The 17,506-nt window shown below is 37.9% G+C and overlaps 1 protein-coding gene and 1 pseudogene across 1 annotated transcript; both read right to left on the bottom strand.

The window, feature by feature from the left end:
* LOC128045798 (mucosal pentraxin) lies at window positions 1-3,167 on the bottom strand. Its single transcript, XM_052638263.1, has 2 exons — window positions 3,104-3,167; window positions 1-590 (listed from the first exon to the last, which is right to left on the bottom strand). Exons 1-2 carry the CDS (start codon window positions 3,165-3,167, stop codon window positions 1-3), a joined length of 654 nt encoding a protein of 217 aa, XP_052494223.1.
* A 13,267-nt stretch (window positions 3,168-16,434) lies between these two features.
* Window positions 16,435-17,076, bottom strand: LOC128044752 (GTP-binding nuclear protein Ran-like; annotated as a pseudogene).
* Between the last annotated feature and the right edge of the window lie 430 nt (window positions 17,077-17,506).

The raw sequence follows: 17,506 nt of genomic DNA on the forward strand, positions 1-17,506 counted from the left end.
CTACAACTTGGGCTTCACCACCACATAGCCTTTAGCTTGATAAATCAGGGCCTTCCAGTTCAAGATGTTGCCGGTGTAACAGGTGGAGCACAAGTTCCTTATGGAGACCACATGATCCCACAAGGACACATCCCAGATCTCCCCAACAAAGGATTGTTTGGCATCAAAGTTTCCCCCAAATGAATCCTGCTCCTGTCCCAAGATGATTCTTGCATCTTCTCGCAAAGTGTATCCTCTCCTCAAGCCCTTCCTCCCCACAGGCCTGCTGTTCACCCAGAGTTCAGCAATCCCAGAGACAGACTCCCAGCTGACACAGAGATGGACCGGGCCATAACGGGGTTGGGGGACCTTGAAAGTGACCTTAGTGTTCCCTATGTACAGTTCGTACTCTCCCACTTTGCTGACAAAGAGAAGCAGCTCATTGTCTCTAGACTTAGTGCTGTAGGAGAAGAGGCTGTAGGGGCGAGTGAGGTCTGTGAAGGCTTTCAGGCACAGAGTAAAACTCCTCAGCGGCTTCCTCACCCTGGGGATCAGGGTCACGTAGGATGTGTCTGACTGTTCAGGGAAAATAAACACCTTCCCTCTCAAGTCTGTGGAGGAGGAAAAAAAAAAAAAAGAGTATGACAAAAAGTCTGCTGTTCTCTTGTTTGATTCGCTCTCACTGCAGATCATGGATTGCTTCTTGATAGAGTATATTCAGCATTCACAAAGTGCCTATAAGTGCATTATTTGTATAAGCAAAATGTGTTAAAATGCAGATTTTGTTACAGTTGTTCTGATAGAAAGAAGAATTAAAGATGTCCTCTAGCAACCCCCACTGTCATCTGCTTTGCAGATTTCATCTAGGTAGAACACAAACTCCAGCCACAGAAAACGAAACACAGCTGGCTCCTGGAGTGTAACGTTAAAGTTTGTAGCATCCTGTCCTCTCCCAATGCTGATCATCTTCTGAGATGTCAGTGATCTAAATATCACCCGATGCATGATGTCTGACCTTGTCAGTATACAAACCTGGAGTAAAATAGCATAGTTAGCCAGAGAGTGGTGTTGTGAATAACTTTTCACTGATAGTGATACAATAGAGAAGTGTCTCAAACGTGAGAAGGTGGGGTTATGCTTAATGGATATAACAGAAAGGGAGGGGAAAAAAGGGTGCCAGAACATTAATGCTCTTTAACTGCTAATAAAAACCAAGCTTTTTTGGTAGCACTTCTGCATCATAAATTTTTCCCTTAAGCTTATCTCACTCAATCATCATAAACAACTCTTTGCTAGTTTGATGTCATTCTTATACACATTTCATAGGTGAAGAAACTGAGGATTAGACTTCAGCAATTTCACAAAAGCAGCAATTCAATTAGTTTGGGAGAAACTGGTTCTCTAAGCAAAGTCCAAGATTGTTCTAAAATTTTGTATTTCTTCTCATGTGGCCCAGACTAAAAGATAGAGAAGGATCAGAGAATGACCACCCTAACCCCTGTAATATCCTCTTTTTCTAATAAAAGGTTTGCATAGCCATTCTTGTTCTCTCAGGTGAGAGGTAATGGTGTTCCCATGTAATAAGCATAGCCAGCTATTCTTTCTCTAGTCCCAGGGCTTCCTTATGCTAGGCATATCCTGAGTCATAAGCATCTGGGGTGGTTTTAAAAATATGTCCGAAATAATTCTCCTCTCCTTGATTGTAGGCTAACTTGCTACTAAAGAATAGAATACAGCAGAACCGAGACAACTGACAGAAGATTAGATTATGAAAAGACTGTGCTTTTTTCAAGCTGCTTCCAAATTTTATTTCTTTTTAAATCTTTTAAATTTAATTTTTATTTTATATTGGAGTATAGTTGATTTACAATGTTGTATTATACAGGTATACAGTTTCAGGTATACAGCTAAGTGTATGTGTATACATATATACATGTATATATGTATGTATATGTATACATACACATACCATTCTTTTTTAGACACTTTTCCTGTATAGGTTATTATACAATATTGAATAGAGTTCCCTATTCTATACGGTATGTCCTTATTGATTATTTATTTTATATGTAATAGTGTCTACATGTTAATCCCAAACTCCTATTTATCCCTCCCCAGACTCATTTCCCCTTTAGTAACCATGAGTTTGTTTTCTATGTCTGAGTCTTTCTGTTTTGTAAATAAGTTAATTTGTATCATTTCTTTTTAGATTACGCATATAAGAAACATCATATGATATTTCTTTCTCTGTCTGACTTACTTCACTCAGTATGACAATCTCTAGGCTCATCCATGTTGCTGCAAACAGGATTATTTCATGTTTTTAATGGCTGAGTAATGGTTCATATATATACACACACATATATATATACTGACTGCAACTCATATATATATATACCACATCTTCTTTATCCATTCATCTAAGTTCCTAGGACATTTAGGTTGCTTCCATGTCTTGGCTATTGTAAACAGCACTGCAATAAACACTGGGGTGCGTGTATCTTTTCTAATTATAGTTTTCTCTGGACATATGCCCAGGAATGGGATTGCTGGATCGTATGGTAGTTCTATTTTTAGTTTTTTAAGAAAGACTACCATTTTGTGCTGCACAATTTCTCTCTGTTAGATTTCTCACTGTTGGAGAAGCTAATTGCTATGTTATAGACTGCCTGATAGAAAGGTCCAGGTGGCAAGGAACTAAGGGCAGCCTCAAGTCAACAGCCAGTGAAGAAATGAGACCCTCAACCCAACAGCCCGTAAGGGCTGAATCCTGACAATAACCCTGTGAGTGAGCTAGGAAGCAGATCCTCCCCAAGTCAAGTCTTCAAATGAGAGGAAGTCTCTGCTTGACTGACTGCAACTCAGGAGAAACCTAGAGTCAGAATCATCTAGCTGAGCTATTCCCTGATTCTTAACCTGCAGAAAGTATGAGACAAATAAATGTTTGTTGTTTTAAGCTGCTATGTTTTAAGGTGATTTGCAATACTTGCAATACTGCAAAAGGACTTATCCCATCCTTCATTCACCTGTTCCTCAAAACAGCAGCAGCAGCAACAAAGCGTGCTGTACTTCAGTTCCCCTGAGACTTGGAGAAAACTTTATCCAGACGAAACTTAGGACCTACCTTTCTGCGTCATGCCCTCTGGGAGAAAGGCGAGGAGCAGGACACCCAGAAGAAGCTTCTCCATTCTGTGCTCCTTGGGTCTTCAGGAGTAGTGGGAGGAACAGCAGTGATCATACCAATGGAGAGATGCCCACTCTTTGGCTCCTTATATTGTGCTTTTAGAGGCACTGCCTTTGCTCTCACAACAGAAGGTGAAGCTGTAGATGGTAAATATTAACTGAAGCAGGATATGATTTAGAAACAAATTTGTTTACTTTTTGGTCTATTGTTTCAGTTGTAGAGTCTTTCCTTTCTCTTTTAACTGTTCTATTTCCTGCTGAGCTGTGCTGTTCATGTCTTCCCACAAGAAAAAGAGGCTCTATGCCCTCCTAAAAGTGTGAAAGTGTTAGTCACTTCAGTCACATGTCCAACTCTTTTGTGATCCCAGTGGACTGGAGTGGGTAGCCATTCCCTTCTCCAGGGGATCTTCCCAAACCAGAGAGTGAACACAGGTCTCCTGCATTGTTTAGAGACTGGGGTATCACCATGGAGAAACTGATATTTACTGATTCAGGTGGCTGTGAGCTTCAGGGTAGTGGGGATCTACCCCTTGTGATCTTGATAATGAAGCTGCCAAGTTGTCTGTAAAGGAGCTCCTAGATTATGGGTGTTAAGATAATGGCCTTCACCTGGAATCTGGACATCAACTGGAAAATAAGCTCAAAGAGAGTGTCTGTGTGGGTGGATAAACTGAGCCCATCTTGAAAGGGCAAAGAATAGTGCTTAGATACTGGGAACAAGCCAGTTTATCAGAATGAACTAATTTAGGTGTTCCCAGGCTGATGAGAAGAACTAAAGGAAATTATCTAAGGCTCTTGGTTGCAAACAACAAAAGACACTGTATTAGTTGTGACAATTTATTTCTACCTAATTAAGCTGTGCAACAAACCACCTCAAAACTCAGTTTTTAAAACAATAAACAATCACTTAGTTCATGAGTATGCATATTGTCGATTTGGGCTTCGGGATTTTTTGGTCTCAGCTGGGTGATTAAGAGCAAGTCAGCTAGTGGACAATAATATTATATGAGTCAGAAATGGTGCGATGGGAATTAAAGAATTTTAAAATCCTTGTCTTTTTTGTATAATTTTAGGTTGGTTTAAATCAGTCTTGATTTCTCCTACTCTTCTTTAACTCTTAAACTATATTCACAGTTATATATAAAAAATCAAGAATTCCCTAAGGAATTTTAAAAATTATCTTTCATAGTATGTTTATATAACAAAATAAATAAGTCATTTTTCATAAAATACATTACTTTAGATCAATATATTACAATTAAAGTTACACTGCAAGTTAATTTTATTAAAGCCTTTTATAATATTCGTGCCACATATCTAAAAAGACAAATTTGGCTTACCCACATTTAATAAGTGCTTCACATTATTGAATTAATTTTAACTATGAAAGCAAGAACACAATTTGTGGACAGATTCAAAGTGACATTTTGTGTACCTCATTTCATTTGGGGATAGAAATAAACATATTAAAATGAAGTTCAAAGTTGAACTACTTTTTGCTATATCAGAAATATATGAAAATATCTTTGATGATTTTTATTTGTATTTCTGATCCCTGTGTTTAGAGCCTAAATACACACAATTTAAAAAATATAAAACTATTATTGCTAGATTCTAAGTACAGTCCTCCATCAGTACCTGTGGGGGATATCCTCCATATTAAAATTCATGGATGCTCAATTTCTGTGTATAAAATGGTACAGTATTTGCATATAATAGGCACACATCCTCGTGTATACTATGAATCATCTCCAGATTACTTACAATGCCTAATGCAATGTAAATTCTATGCAAATAGTTGATGCATGGTGAATAACCATGGTGAATTTAAGGTTTGCTTTTTGGAACTTTCTGGAATTTTTTTTGGTAAATATTATTGAACTGCAGTTAGTTGAATCCATGGATAGAACCTGTGGACATGAAGGGCCAACTGTGTTTACCTTCCAAGGGCTTAATTAAGTGCTAATAACATCTTGATGTGCTGTGCTGAAGAATGTTTATAACATTAGAATCTTTTTGTCAATCAGTATAGATAAATTTAAAAAATACATAAATTTAAAATAATACCATATGTTTATAATTAATTAGTGCAGACAGGTACAATACATAAACATGCAAAGGAAAAATACACACATTCTCAGTGTGGTTACCTCTGCAGAAGCAAGAAGTAAGGAAGGGGAAAGAGTGAAGGGAGTTTCAGATTGTATTCATAAACGTTACTATCTTAAAAAAAGAGATAGCAAACAATTATGACAAATATGGCATGGCAAAAATATGGTATGTATAGCATTTGTTATAAAATTTTATAATTTGGCTCTTTTGTAAATTTAAACTTTTCACAGATGTTATTTTTTGTTTTTAAAGATAAAGTATCAGGTGAATTTTGAGCGATCATTTTTATAGTTCTTATTTATGTGCTATATTTCAATATGAATATTCCTTACAACCCATAAATTTAACCGATGATGACTTAAAGATACAAGTTAAACAGATATATGACTGATGGGAAAAAAAGAGTGTAAAATGACATAATGGTCAAAATTGCCATGTCCCTTGCAGTGATGAATTCTCAGGGTGGTTGAGTCATGAGCAAGCACTTCAGATCATAGCTAACTACCAGACCTGCTCCACTGACTTCCACTGGGAAGTCTTCAGCAGGTTCCTTTTTTAAAGGGACAAGGTCAAGGGACTTCTCTGGTGGTCCAGTGGTTAAGACTCTGGACTTCCACTGCAGGGTGCACAGGTTCCATCTCTGGTCCCTCAAGATCCCACATTCCTCGTAGCATGGCCAAAAAAATTAAAAATAAAGGAAAAAGGCCAGAGGTGACCTACATCATGAACCATGTCAGTTTTCTGATGAACTTCCAGTCCTTCCTATTTCCACGCCCAATTTTCAGTCTTGTCCCAAGACCTGGCAGCCCAGACAGTGTCAGTGAGGCTGTACCCTGAGGAAGACACTGAGTCTGTTTTTTTGTCTAACATGCTCAGTCTTCCTCAGGAGAAAGCAGGAAAATGCTGGCAGAAATGTTCAAGGAGAAAACAAACATCTTTCTTCATTTCTCTATGCATTTATCATCTAGACTTGACCCTAGTCAGCTAGAAAAAGAGCTTGTCTTTGGAAGAAGGGCCTAAGAAGCTGGGTGTTATGTCTCCCCTTGTTAGGACGCTGCACTCATTGACTGTTCTCCAGCTCTTGGGATTCACTTAGAAGGGAGGTACAGGCAAGTAGGTACTGAGTCCAGTTGGGTGGAAGCTCCCAACCTAGAAAAACCAGGGAGATACTGAAGGGTTTTTGATAGAGGGAGACAGTTGGAGTGGAGACAGGAAGAAGTGGCAGAAAAATGTGGGAAATGATTTTTTGAGCACCAGTGATCCTTATGGCCAGAGAAAAGAGAGCTGGCTTGACTGCGATGTTGTAACACTTTTATCTTTAGTTCGAGAGAATGAGAAATGGTCTAGGGCCTACTTGCCAGAAAGAGAAAATGCTGTGGGGAAATCAGCCTTGACTATTATTCTTCAGGCCCTGGTTTAGGTTACTTCCATGTGAGAAGTACTGTCATGGAAGGAGCAGTAACTTTATTTCAAAGATTCAGCACCCAGCCCCACTTTTTTAAATTAAAGTATAGATCATGTATAATATTAATTACAAGTGTACAATATGGTGACTTACAATTTTGAAAGGTTATTTATGCTGTGTTCTCACTTCGGTCATGCCTGACTCTTTGAGACCTATGGACTTTAGCCTGCCAGGCTTCTGTGTCCATGGGGTTCTCCAGGCAAGAATACTGGACTGGGTTGCTGTGCCCTCCTCCAGGGGATCTTCCCAACCCAGGAACTGAACCCATATCTCTGGTGTCTCCTGCACTGCAGGCAAGTTCTTTACCCACTGAGCCACCTGGGAAGCTCATATTCCATTTACAGCTATTATAAAGTATTTGCTAAGTTTCTCATGTTGTACAACATATCCTTATAGCTTATTTTATATCTAATAGTTTGTACCTCTTAATCCTCTACCCCTTTATTATTGAGTGACTTTCAGGAAGTTAAATATTTCTTGAACTTTGGTTTCCTCATTTATGAAATAGAAATGAGAAAAATGCTACCTCACAGAGTCTTTATGAAGATTAAATGAAATTAGTTATGAGATTAGATATTTAAAATGCTATAAAAATATCTATAGCTAAAACAATAAATAAATAAAAGATTTCTCTTCTCCTATAGTATAGAAGTCATTTTTCTGGTTTCCCTCCAGATATGAGTTCTGACAAGAGTACAAATTCTATAGAGAAACAACTGGTCACACAGAAAAATATTCTGAAAATTTCATTCATGACGATCTGGCTTTGAAAGTAGAGCTGGTTTCATCTTCATATGAGGAGTATCCTTAAGAATCTTCTTATGATTATTACATCTTTTGGGGAAGAGAAGCAAAGGTCTCACGGGATATGCTTTGTTTGAAAGGTACACTTTGATTTAGTAAATTATAGATAGATGTGTACTGTCAGTCATATCTAGCCAGAAGAAGGTTTTATTCCTTATATTTCTCTAAAATAAAAACAGATGAGCACACAATTATTAAACTCCCATCTCTATCTTAAAAGGAGATACGTTCATAAGATTTTAACCTCAGCATTTGAGATGACAACTGTGGGGGAATTAAGCCAATGGAGATTTGGCCCTTTTCTTATGAAAAGGTGACTGGAGGTTGTGAAGGATGCACCACAAAAAGTGGTATCTACATCAGTCAAGTTTTCTACTTTCTCCCCAAATGGGAATTACAAGAGAGACTCAGGAAAGCCAAGTCAGTTCAACAGACTATGATTGACACCATATTTATCTATCACCCACCATACCCAACTGTGTGTGGAAAATTCTCTGACTTTGAGGGTAAACTGCCCAGGAGAGCTCTCTTTAATGCTGTCCCTTTAAGGAATAGATCTGAGATTTGTCCTATAGGATTGCATGCTCTTCTCAAAGGACATATGTACCATCTATTGTAGTGACATCATCACTATGAGCTATGAGAGACAAAGCGAAGTATAGAGGCCACAAGCCTTTGTTCTTTACCCTCAATAAACAAACTTGTCTAAAGATTTCCCTGGAATTGAGTTGATAGACCTAAACAAGTAAGATAGGAAAAAATACCCTCATAAGGTCTTTGATTCCTCTATCACATATAAATAAAATATGTTTTTGTAAGTCTTATGTAAACTCCAAAATACAATAAGCTCTATATGGAGATAGAACATATGGTAAACATAAGTCATGAAGCTGGTCGGATAATTTTCATCTTATCTCCTGTTGACATTCTAGAAAAACTCTACCCTCCAACCTGTTACTAAAGCCTCTGTTCTGCAGCAGCCGGTCCAAGACAATACAGTTTTTCAACATCCACATAAAATTGAGGAGCATGGTTTGTCAATTGGGCATAGAGAGGGCATTGTCAAGCCCCTCGAAAACCCTTCTGCCTCAGTCCATCTGTGCCAACTGAAATCAGCTTCTGCCACCACAGAACTCCTGTGTAGAAAAGGAGCCCCAAGTGAAAACGAGATGCTCAACTGGACAGGAAGAAAAGATCACCCTGGGGCAGGAGCGGGATTCTTTTAGAAACAAATTTGATAGAGTCAGTTCTTTAAAGGAAAGATCTGAGATTAGTCCTATAGGATTGTATACTCTTTTCAGAGAAGATATGTACCAGCTATTGTGATGTTGTTGTTGTTTTTCAGTCGCTCAGTCATGTCTGATTCTTTGCAGTCCTATGAACAGAAGCCTGCCAGGCTGCTCTGTCCATGAGATTTTCCAGGCAAGAATACTGGAGAAGGTTGCCATTTCCTCCTCCAGGGGAGCTTCATGACCCAAGGATTGAACATGCATTTCTTGAATCTCCTGCATTGGCAGGCAGATTCTTTACCACTAGCACTACCTCGAAAGCCCTGGAAGCTATTGTGACTACATCATCACAAACTGGCAGGTTTTGAGGTTTTCTTTTTATTCATATAAGTTTTTATTTTTATATAATTTCAGATTTACAGAAAAGTTGCAGGAATAGTACAAAAATTTCCATATACTTTAAACAATTTATTATGGTAAAAGATGCATAATATAAAATTCACCATTTTATCCATTTCTATTAATAAGTATATATCAGTAGTATTAAATGCTTTCATGAAATCATGTAATCGCCACCACTGTATGTTTTCTGAACTTTTCATCATTCCAAACAGAAACTCTATACCAATTAAATAATAATTCTTTTGTTTCCCCCTCTCCCAACCCCTGGTAAAGTCTACTTTATATTTCTATAAAGTTGCATATCCTAGGTACTTCACATAAGTGGAATCATATATTTGTCCTTTCTTGTCTGACCTATTTCATTTAGCAAGATGTTGTTAAGTTCAATCCATATTGCAGCATGTATCGGAATTTCTTTTCTTTTTACAAATGAAAAATATTCCATTGTATGTACATACAACAGTTTGATTATCCATTTATCTCTTCATGAACATTTTGGGTTGTTTCCACCTCTTGGCTGGTGTGAATATGCTGTGAACATTGGTGTACAAGTATCTGAGTCCTTGTTTTCATTTTTTTCTAAGTATATGCTTAGGAGTGAAATTTCTGGATTATACAATAACTTTATGTTTAAGTTTTTTGAGGAGCCACCAAACTGTTTTCCACAGTTGCTTTATCATTTTACACTTCCACCAATAATAAATAAGACTCCAATTTCTCCACATCCTCATCAACACGTATTATTTTTCATTTTTAAAAAAATTATATATTAACCATGCTAATGGATGTGAAATGGTACCTCATTGTGGGTTTAATTTACCTTTTTCTGATGGCTAGCTAGTGATATTGAATATCTTTTCAGGTACTTATATTGGCCATTGTTTATCTTCTTTGGAGAAATTTCTATTCAAATCTTTGTCCATTTTTGAAGACTATACATATGCGCATATATATGTGTGTGTGTGTGTATATGTATACATACATATATGTATATTTGTATATATACATATTTACACACATACACACATATATACATTCCAGATATCAATACTCTGTCAGATACATGCTGTGCAAGTATTTTTTCTCTTTATGTGGGTTGCCTTTTCACTCTATATTTTTCTTTGATACACAGAAGTTTTAAATTTTGATAAAGCCTAATTTGTCTATTTTCTCTTTTGTTGCCTGTGCATCTCATGCATATCCAAGAAGTCACTACTAAATCCAATGTCACAAAGATTTTTTTCTGTCTTCTAAGAGTTTTATAGTTTTAACTCTTATACTTAGGTCCTCGATTTATTTTGATTTGTGTTTTGCATATAGTGTAAAGTAAGGATCTGTTGTATGTGGATATCAAATTTTCCTAACATCATTTGCTTAAAACTCTCATTTTCCCTTTGAATCATCTTATTGAAAATCAATGAATTGCATATGCAAAAATTTATTTTTAAGATCTCATTGCTAGGTCCTCATGTAGGTCCTCATGCCCCATATACTTTTCACTTGTATTTCTTAAATGTTAATATTTTACCACGTTTGCTTTATAGCCCCCACTCCATACTTTCTCTGTCACTCACACACACACACACACACACACACACACACGTAAGTGTGCTCATATATATATGCATGTTTATATAATTTCTATCTACATCTTTTTTTAAACTGCTGGAAGACATTTACAGACATGATGTTCCCTGAATTCTTCAGTGTGTATTTTCTAAAAACAAGGATATTCTCTTATATTTTCTATTCTCAGTAGAGGCGATGTCACCTTCAAGGGGAAAAAATTGATTCTATGAGAGGGAAAAAAAGAAAACCAGAGATACTACATATGACCTCTGGCTTTCCAAAGCTCAGCTATATCCAATAAAATCATATCTCCTAGCTTTCAGTTTCTCTTATTAAGGAGAAATTAACTTAAATATCACTTTATTTAATTTCTTTTTGGCGGACAGGATACAATAATTTTTTAAAAGATTTGAGAAACACCATGTTCTATAATCACACACTTACTGAAATCAGGAAGTTAGTAATGATGTAATATTCTATTGATTTGTTTTGTTTTTACATTTGACCAGTTATTCAATTAATATCTCATAAGACAGAAGAAAACCCTAGATCACCCATCACATGTCATTGCTGTGTCTCTTTAGTATCTCTTATCAGGACAATTCTTCACTTTTTAAATTGTATTTAGTGACACTGACATTTTGAAGAGGATAGGTCAGTTACTTCATAGAATGCCCCTTAGCTTAGATCTATCTGGTGTGTCTTTAAGATTGGATTCAGGTTGTGCCTTTTTGTCAGAAACACCACACAAGTGACACTGTGTCCTTCACAGTGCCCTTCTGGTCCGTTCTCTCTCTGAGTGAGCACTATTCCAAGAACTGGGCATACAGCAGAGAACAAGATTTGGTTTCTGCCCACATGGTGCTGACATTCTAGGAAGGAGTTTGCAAAACACTGAGAAACATTACCCATAGAAAGAAAAGACTTAGGGGTAGCACTGGAAAAGAGCTGGCCTTGTTCTTTACATCCCCATTTGATTGGACAAACTCTATTGGAAAAGTATCTAATCCCAAAGCAAAAATCTTTCTGTCTGTCTGTCTCTCTCTCTCTCTGAGTACTACAGATGAAGTAGGTTTCTCATGGAGGTGCTGAGTTTCCTGTTAGTCAAAGGACAAAATTATGTAATGGTTATCATTTGACCTCTGCTATGAAAGATCCCTTTGTTGGGGAACGGACCTGGTCTCTGTGCCTTGGAAAAATAAAAAAGTCTATCAACCTTAATAATCTTATCTGTAAATTGGAAAATAAAAACAGTTGGTACTTCAAAGAGTTATTGTAAAGATTAAGTTCAGTAATACATGAAAAGCTTTTAGCTCAATGCCTAGCATTTAATAAGAGCTTAATAATTACTGATTATTATTATAATTTTTATGAAAAAGACTATTTGCTTAAGTTGTTATTTTTCAAGAAGATTGTTTACTAAACAATTCTTTTAAAAGGACAGCCAGCATGGGAGGGAGCTTGCACTAATATTATTAAGTTGTATTTCAACTATGCCAATTTTTAATTTTAATGTTTACTTATGACCATCAAGTTTGCACATGCAATAGTTTCCTAGAAGTATAATAAGTCTGGGTACCCTGGGTCAGGCTGACTTGGGGGATGTTTTCTTTCTATTATAGTTAAGTTTATGTACCTGGCTAAGCTCTAAATGAACTGGGAAGAGTGTACAACGTTAAGGTGGATTTACTAAGAAGCTAATGAGGGACATCCCTCAAAGTCCAGTGGTTAAGTCTCTGTGCTTCCAATGTAAGGGGGACAGGTTTGATCAATAGTTGTGGAACTAAACTCCCATATGCCCCCCATGGCCAAAAATAAATAAATAAATATGCATAGGATTTCTGTTGACCAAATGAGGAGGGACCATTCTAAGTAATAAACTATTAGTGGCTCACCAACTCAAAAAAAAAAAAAAAAAAACAAAATTAATGAAACTTAAGCTTATCCTTTGTACAGACCTCTTATATGAATCCATCTTTTCTCATTGAAATAAACACTCATTTTCATGTACTCAGAACCTGAACACTTCCTTTGTTGATGCCTGTACAGAGAACTGAGGTAAAGTTCTGGCCATCTGCTTTATTTGATGGGAAAAAAAATATTGGATTTTTAAAATTATTTATTTATTTATTTATATTTTACTTTACAAAAGATCTCATCTCAGACTCTTTTCTCAGAACTTCATTGTGTGACATATAGCAGATAAAATATAAAGGCATAAAAAATGTCAATTAAGGCTATTTCTTTCTTCAGAGGCTTGCCCTTTCTCTCTGAAACAGAAGGTCTTTTCTATAGAAAAATGCCCTTTTTTAGGTCACTCTGTGTCACATTGGTTGATCTCCCATTTTCTCTTCCTTCCTGGATATCCCAGGTCATTGTTTGGAGAAGGACAAGTAATCAAAGATTTGAAGCTTTTGTACATAGAAATGCTGTACATAGAAATGACCTGATTTTTGGTGACCTCTGAAAACAGAATAGAGGAAAAGCTGTAGAGAGAGGTTCAGAAATTTGGAATAGATGATGACTATAAAGAAATGTACAATGAGAGGTTGTAATGAATGAAGATTGTGGAAGAATTTAAAAACTTATCAGATATTAACAATGAAACAGTTAGCAGCATGACGCTAGCAGTAGAAACTTTCTCTATCTGCTCCTACTATTAGTTTTGTTACCCCAGCAACTATCTAGCTGGCTGCTATGTTGTGGCATGTTAGAGAAATGGGCTGGGTTCCTCTTCTGTGTTGGTGTGGGATCAAGAAAAGACAATAGCCACAAGAAGTAAGGGTAAGGGAGACCAAATGGAATCAAGAAATCAGAATTTGAAGCAAGCCTAAAAATAAAAATCCTGCTGAATTTGCAGAAATTATGAGGATTTTAGAGTTCCTGAGAGACTGAATGGTAAGTTTCAATCAATTTTAAGTAAGTATTTGTGTATGTCAAGGGACAGGGTGACCCTGACTAACCTGTGAGATGACCATGTGAACGAGCAAACATTTGACAACCAGGATATGTTTAGTGAATATTGAGACTACCTTCCCCAGGCTGATGGGTGAACCAACGACCATTAGGGGAAGGGGAAATGTGTGATCCACAATCCATGTGTGACTTTGATTGGTTTCCTGTTGGGAAAGACAAAGTTAAACCTACAGTATGGAGAAACAGCATGGACCATGGAAAGATTACCATTCCAAGAGCTGAGGTGACTTTGAGCCACGTGCCAGCTCTTCATCTAATTCTGTAAGACTCTGAGCAAGCAGTTCACTTTTTAATTTCTTTACATACCAGATATTCAAATCATTTTCTCTCAAATGTTAGACATCATCTTAGGATTGAACTCTTCCTTCCATTTTTCTTTCTTATAGGAAACCCATGTTTCTTTTGTTTTACTTTGCTTTGAGCAGGCAACCTATATTATTCCAGGCATCAATAGATGCTTTAGATCATAGCTATGGCTTACTGCACAATTGCACTCATCTCACACACTAGTAAAGTAATGCTCAAAATTCTCCAAGCCAGGCTTCAGCAATACATGAATCGTGAACTTTCAGATGTTCAAGCTGGTTTAGAAAAGGCAGAGGATCAGAGATCAAATTGCCAACATCCACTGGATCATTGAAAAAGCAAGAGAGTTCCAGAAAAACATCTATTTTCTGCTTTATTGACTATGCCAAAGCCTTTGACTGGGTGGATCACAATAAACTGTGGAAAATTCTGAAGGATATGGGAACACCAGACCACCTGACCTGCTTCTTAAGAAACCTGTATGCAGGTCAGGAAGCAACAGTTAGAACTGGACATGGAACAACAGACTGGTTCCAAATAGGAAAAGGAGTATGTCAAGGCTGTATATTGTCACCCTGCTTATTTAACTTATATGCAGAGTACCTCGTGAGAAATGCTGGACTGGATGAAGCACAAGTTGGAATCAAGATTGCCAGGAGAAATATCAATAACCTCAGATATGCAGATGATACCACCCTTATGGCAGAAAGTGAAGAAGAACTAAAGAGCCTCTTGATGAAAGTGAGAGAAGAGAGTGAAAAAGTTGGCTTAAAGCTCAACATTCAGAAAACTAAGATCATGGCATCTGGTCTCATCACTTCATGGCAAATAGATGGGGAAACAGTAGAAACAGTTAAAGACTATTTTGGGGGCTCCAAAATCACTGCAGATGGTGATTGCAGCCATGAAATTAAAAGACGCCTACTCCTTGGAAGGAAAGTTATGACCAACCTAGAGATCATATTAAAAAGCAGAGACATTACTTTGTCCACAAAGGTCCATCCAGTCAAGGCTGTGGTTTTTCCAGTGGTCATGGATGGATGTGAGAGTTAGACTACAAAGAAAGCTGAGCGCAGAAGAATCGATGCTTTTGAACTGTGGTGTTGGAGAAGACTCTTGAGAGTCCCTTGGACTGCAAGGAGATCCAACCAGTCCGTCTTAAAGGAGATCAGCCCTGGGTGTTCATTGGAAGGACTGATGTTGAAGCTGAAACTCCAGTACTTTGGTCACCTCATGCAAAGAGCTGACTCATTTGAAAAGACCCTGATGCTGGGAAAGATTGAGGGCAGAAGGAGAAGGGGACGACAAAGGCTGGGATGGTTGGATGGCATCACTGACTCAAGAACATGGGTTTGGGTAGACTCCAGGAGTTGGTGATGGACAGGGAGGTCTGGTGTGCTGTGGTTAATGGGGTTGCAAAGAGTCAGACATGACTGAGTGACTGAACTGAATTGATGGCTTACTGACTATACCTAATGCCCTAGTTTTCATTGCTATTCCCCAAATATTGTTCTTTTCTTCCCCCTAAATAATTCTTGATTAACCTCAATATATATGTTTCCTCTGTCCAGACAGAGTATTCCTTCTTCAGAATCTCTCTGGTCCTTCATCTTAATTAGGTCCTGATCAGTGATGCCTATTGCCACCAATTACCATTGGCAGAGAGGCATCATAAGCTTTAGAGATAACTTTTTTCAAGTATCCAGAAATTCCTACCTGTTTTTTGTTTGTTTGTTTTTGTTTCAAATGAGTTCTTTGGCTTTGGCAGGCAGGAGAGATGGTGATGGTAAGGATGAGGAACTATTCAAAATCAAATTTGTGTAGGCTGGCAAACATACTGTTGTTAGCTTCCCATCTGTTAGAACAAAATTATAGGAATTGCTGATTAAACAAATATTTTCCCTTTCAGGTTTGCAGTTAAAAGATGAAGCGGCTCCAATTGTGTCAAGCGGCTGGTTTCAGTTTAGTGGGAGTTCCCTTCTGCTTGTTTATATTGATAAGGAGTCTTAGATGCTAAGTGTCTGTGGCATAATACATACAGCATTCTTTTCATTTATTCAAAATACAAGTTTATTCTTATTCTAAATGAAAAGGAATGGGAATGACAGTAACTAACAAGATTCTACCTCTCAATATTGTCATGTGGCTATGGCAGTGGTATATTTGAAACTCACGGAGACAAAGACTGTGATCCAAACACCTAAATATGCAGGCCCAAAATAAATGGAGGTATTTTTTTTTTTAACTGCCACATTCACTCTGAAGTCCATCCATCTGCTTCAGCATCCAAAGATTAAGCACATGCCCTGCTTAGCTATATAATAAAGTGGCAAACACACTGCACCACTAACATCACAGAGCAGTTGCCTGTGAACTAAACTTCTGACACTGGGCCCCAGCTTCACTTTCTCACAGATCATCATCTTTATCCGGGACAGCAGTTGTCTGAGCAGCCTCCAAATCATGCTTGTACTGTGCTGCCAAGGCTGGGTCCATGACCATTTCTGGTGGAGGCGAGAGCAGGCATGGCAACAAGCTCCAAGTTAGGGACTCTGATCAGCTTTCTAGCAAGCCAGAGGAAGGGCTTTTCAAAACTGTAGTTACCTTTGGCAGCAATGTCATAATACTGAAGAGGCTTCTTTTGGTGGAAGACATTCCCTTAACCTTTCCGTCCTGAATATCCAACTTGTTGTCACACAGCACAATAGGGGTGTTCTCACATACTGGTACCAGATCTTTATGCCAGTTAGGCACATTCTTCTAAGCAACTCTTGATGTTACATCAAACATTATAATGGAACACTGAACTTGTATATAATAGCAATCTCCCAATCCACCAAATTTCTCCTGGTCAGCTGTATCCCATGCGTTGAATATAACAGGTCCTCTGTTGATATGGAACACATGAGGATGGACCTCAACACCCAATGTGGCTACATACTTCTCAAATTCACCAGTCAGATGACATTTCAAAAATGCAGTTTTTCCAGTACCACCATCACCAATCAATACAAATTTAAACTGAACTTGGAGTTTTCCTTGGGCAGACATCTCAATGTTACACAGCTCTGGTCTCTCACCCTCACGGCCTCTGTGGCAGGAGAGTGAGGAGAGCTCTCTGCCAGAGGGCTCCCAAAACCTCATCCTCATGGCCACTGCCTGCCACTGCCTTAAATATAGCATTCTTAAAGGAAGAGTTACCAGAACAGTATAGGACCTGGTGCCTCAATGCTATAGAATCCATCTACAATGCAGGAGACACAGGAGACATCGGATGGATCCCTGGGGTGGGAAGATCCCCTGGAGGAGGGCATGGTAACCATCTCCAGGATTCTTGCCTGGGAAAATTCCATGGAGAGGAGCCTGAGTGCTGCAGTCCATGGGGTCACAAGGAGTCAGACAGGACTGAGCACATACACACACAAGACAAATAGCATGCTTATGAGAATAATACGTTAATTCTTATCAGAAGAGAATAGGC

Source organism: Budorcas taxicolor, chromosome 3, assembly GCF_023091745.1.
Source record: "Budorcas taxicolor isolate Tak-1 chromosome 3, Takin1.1, whole genome shotgun sequence".
Taxonomy (NCBI): Eukaryota; Metazoa; Chordata; class Mammalia; order Artiodactyla; family Bovidae; genus Budorcas; species Budorcas taxicolor.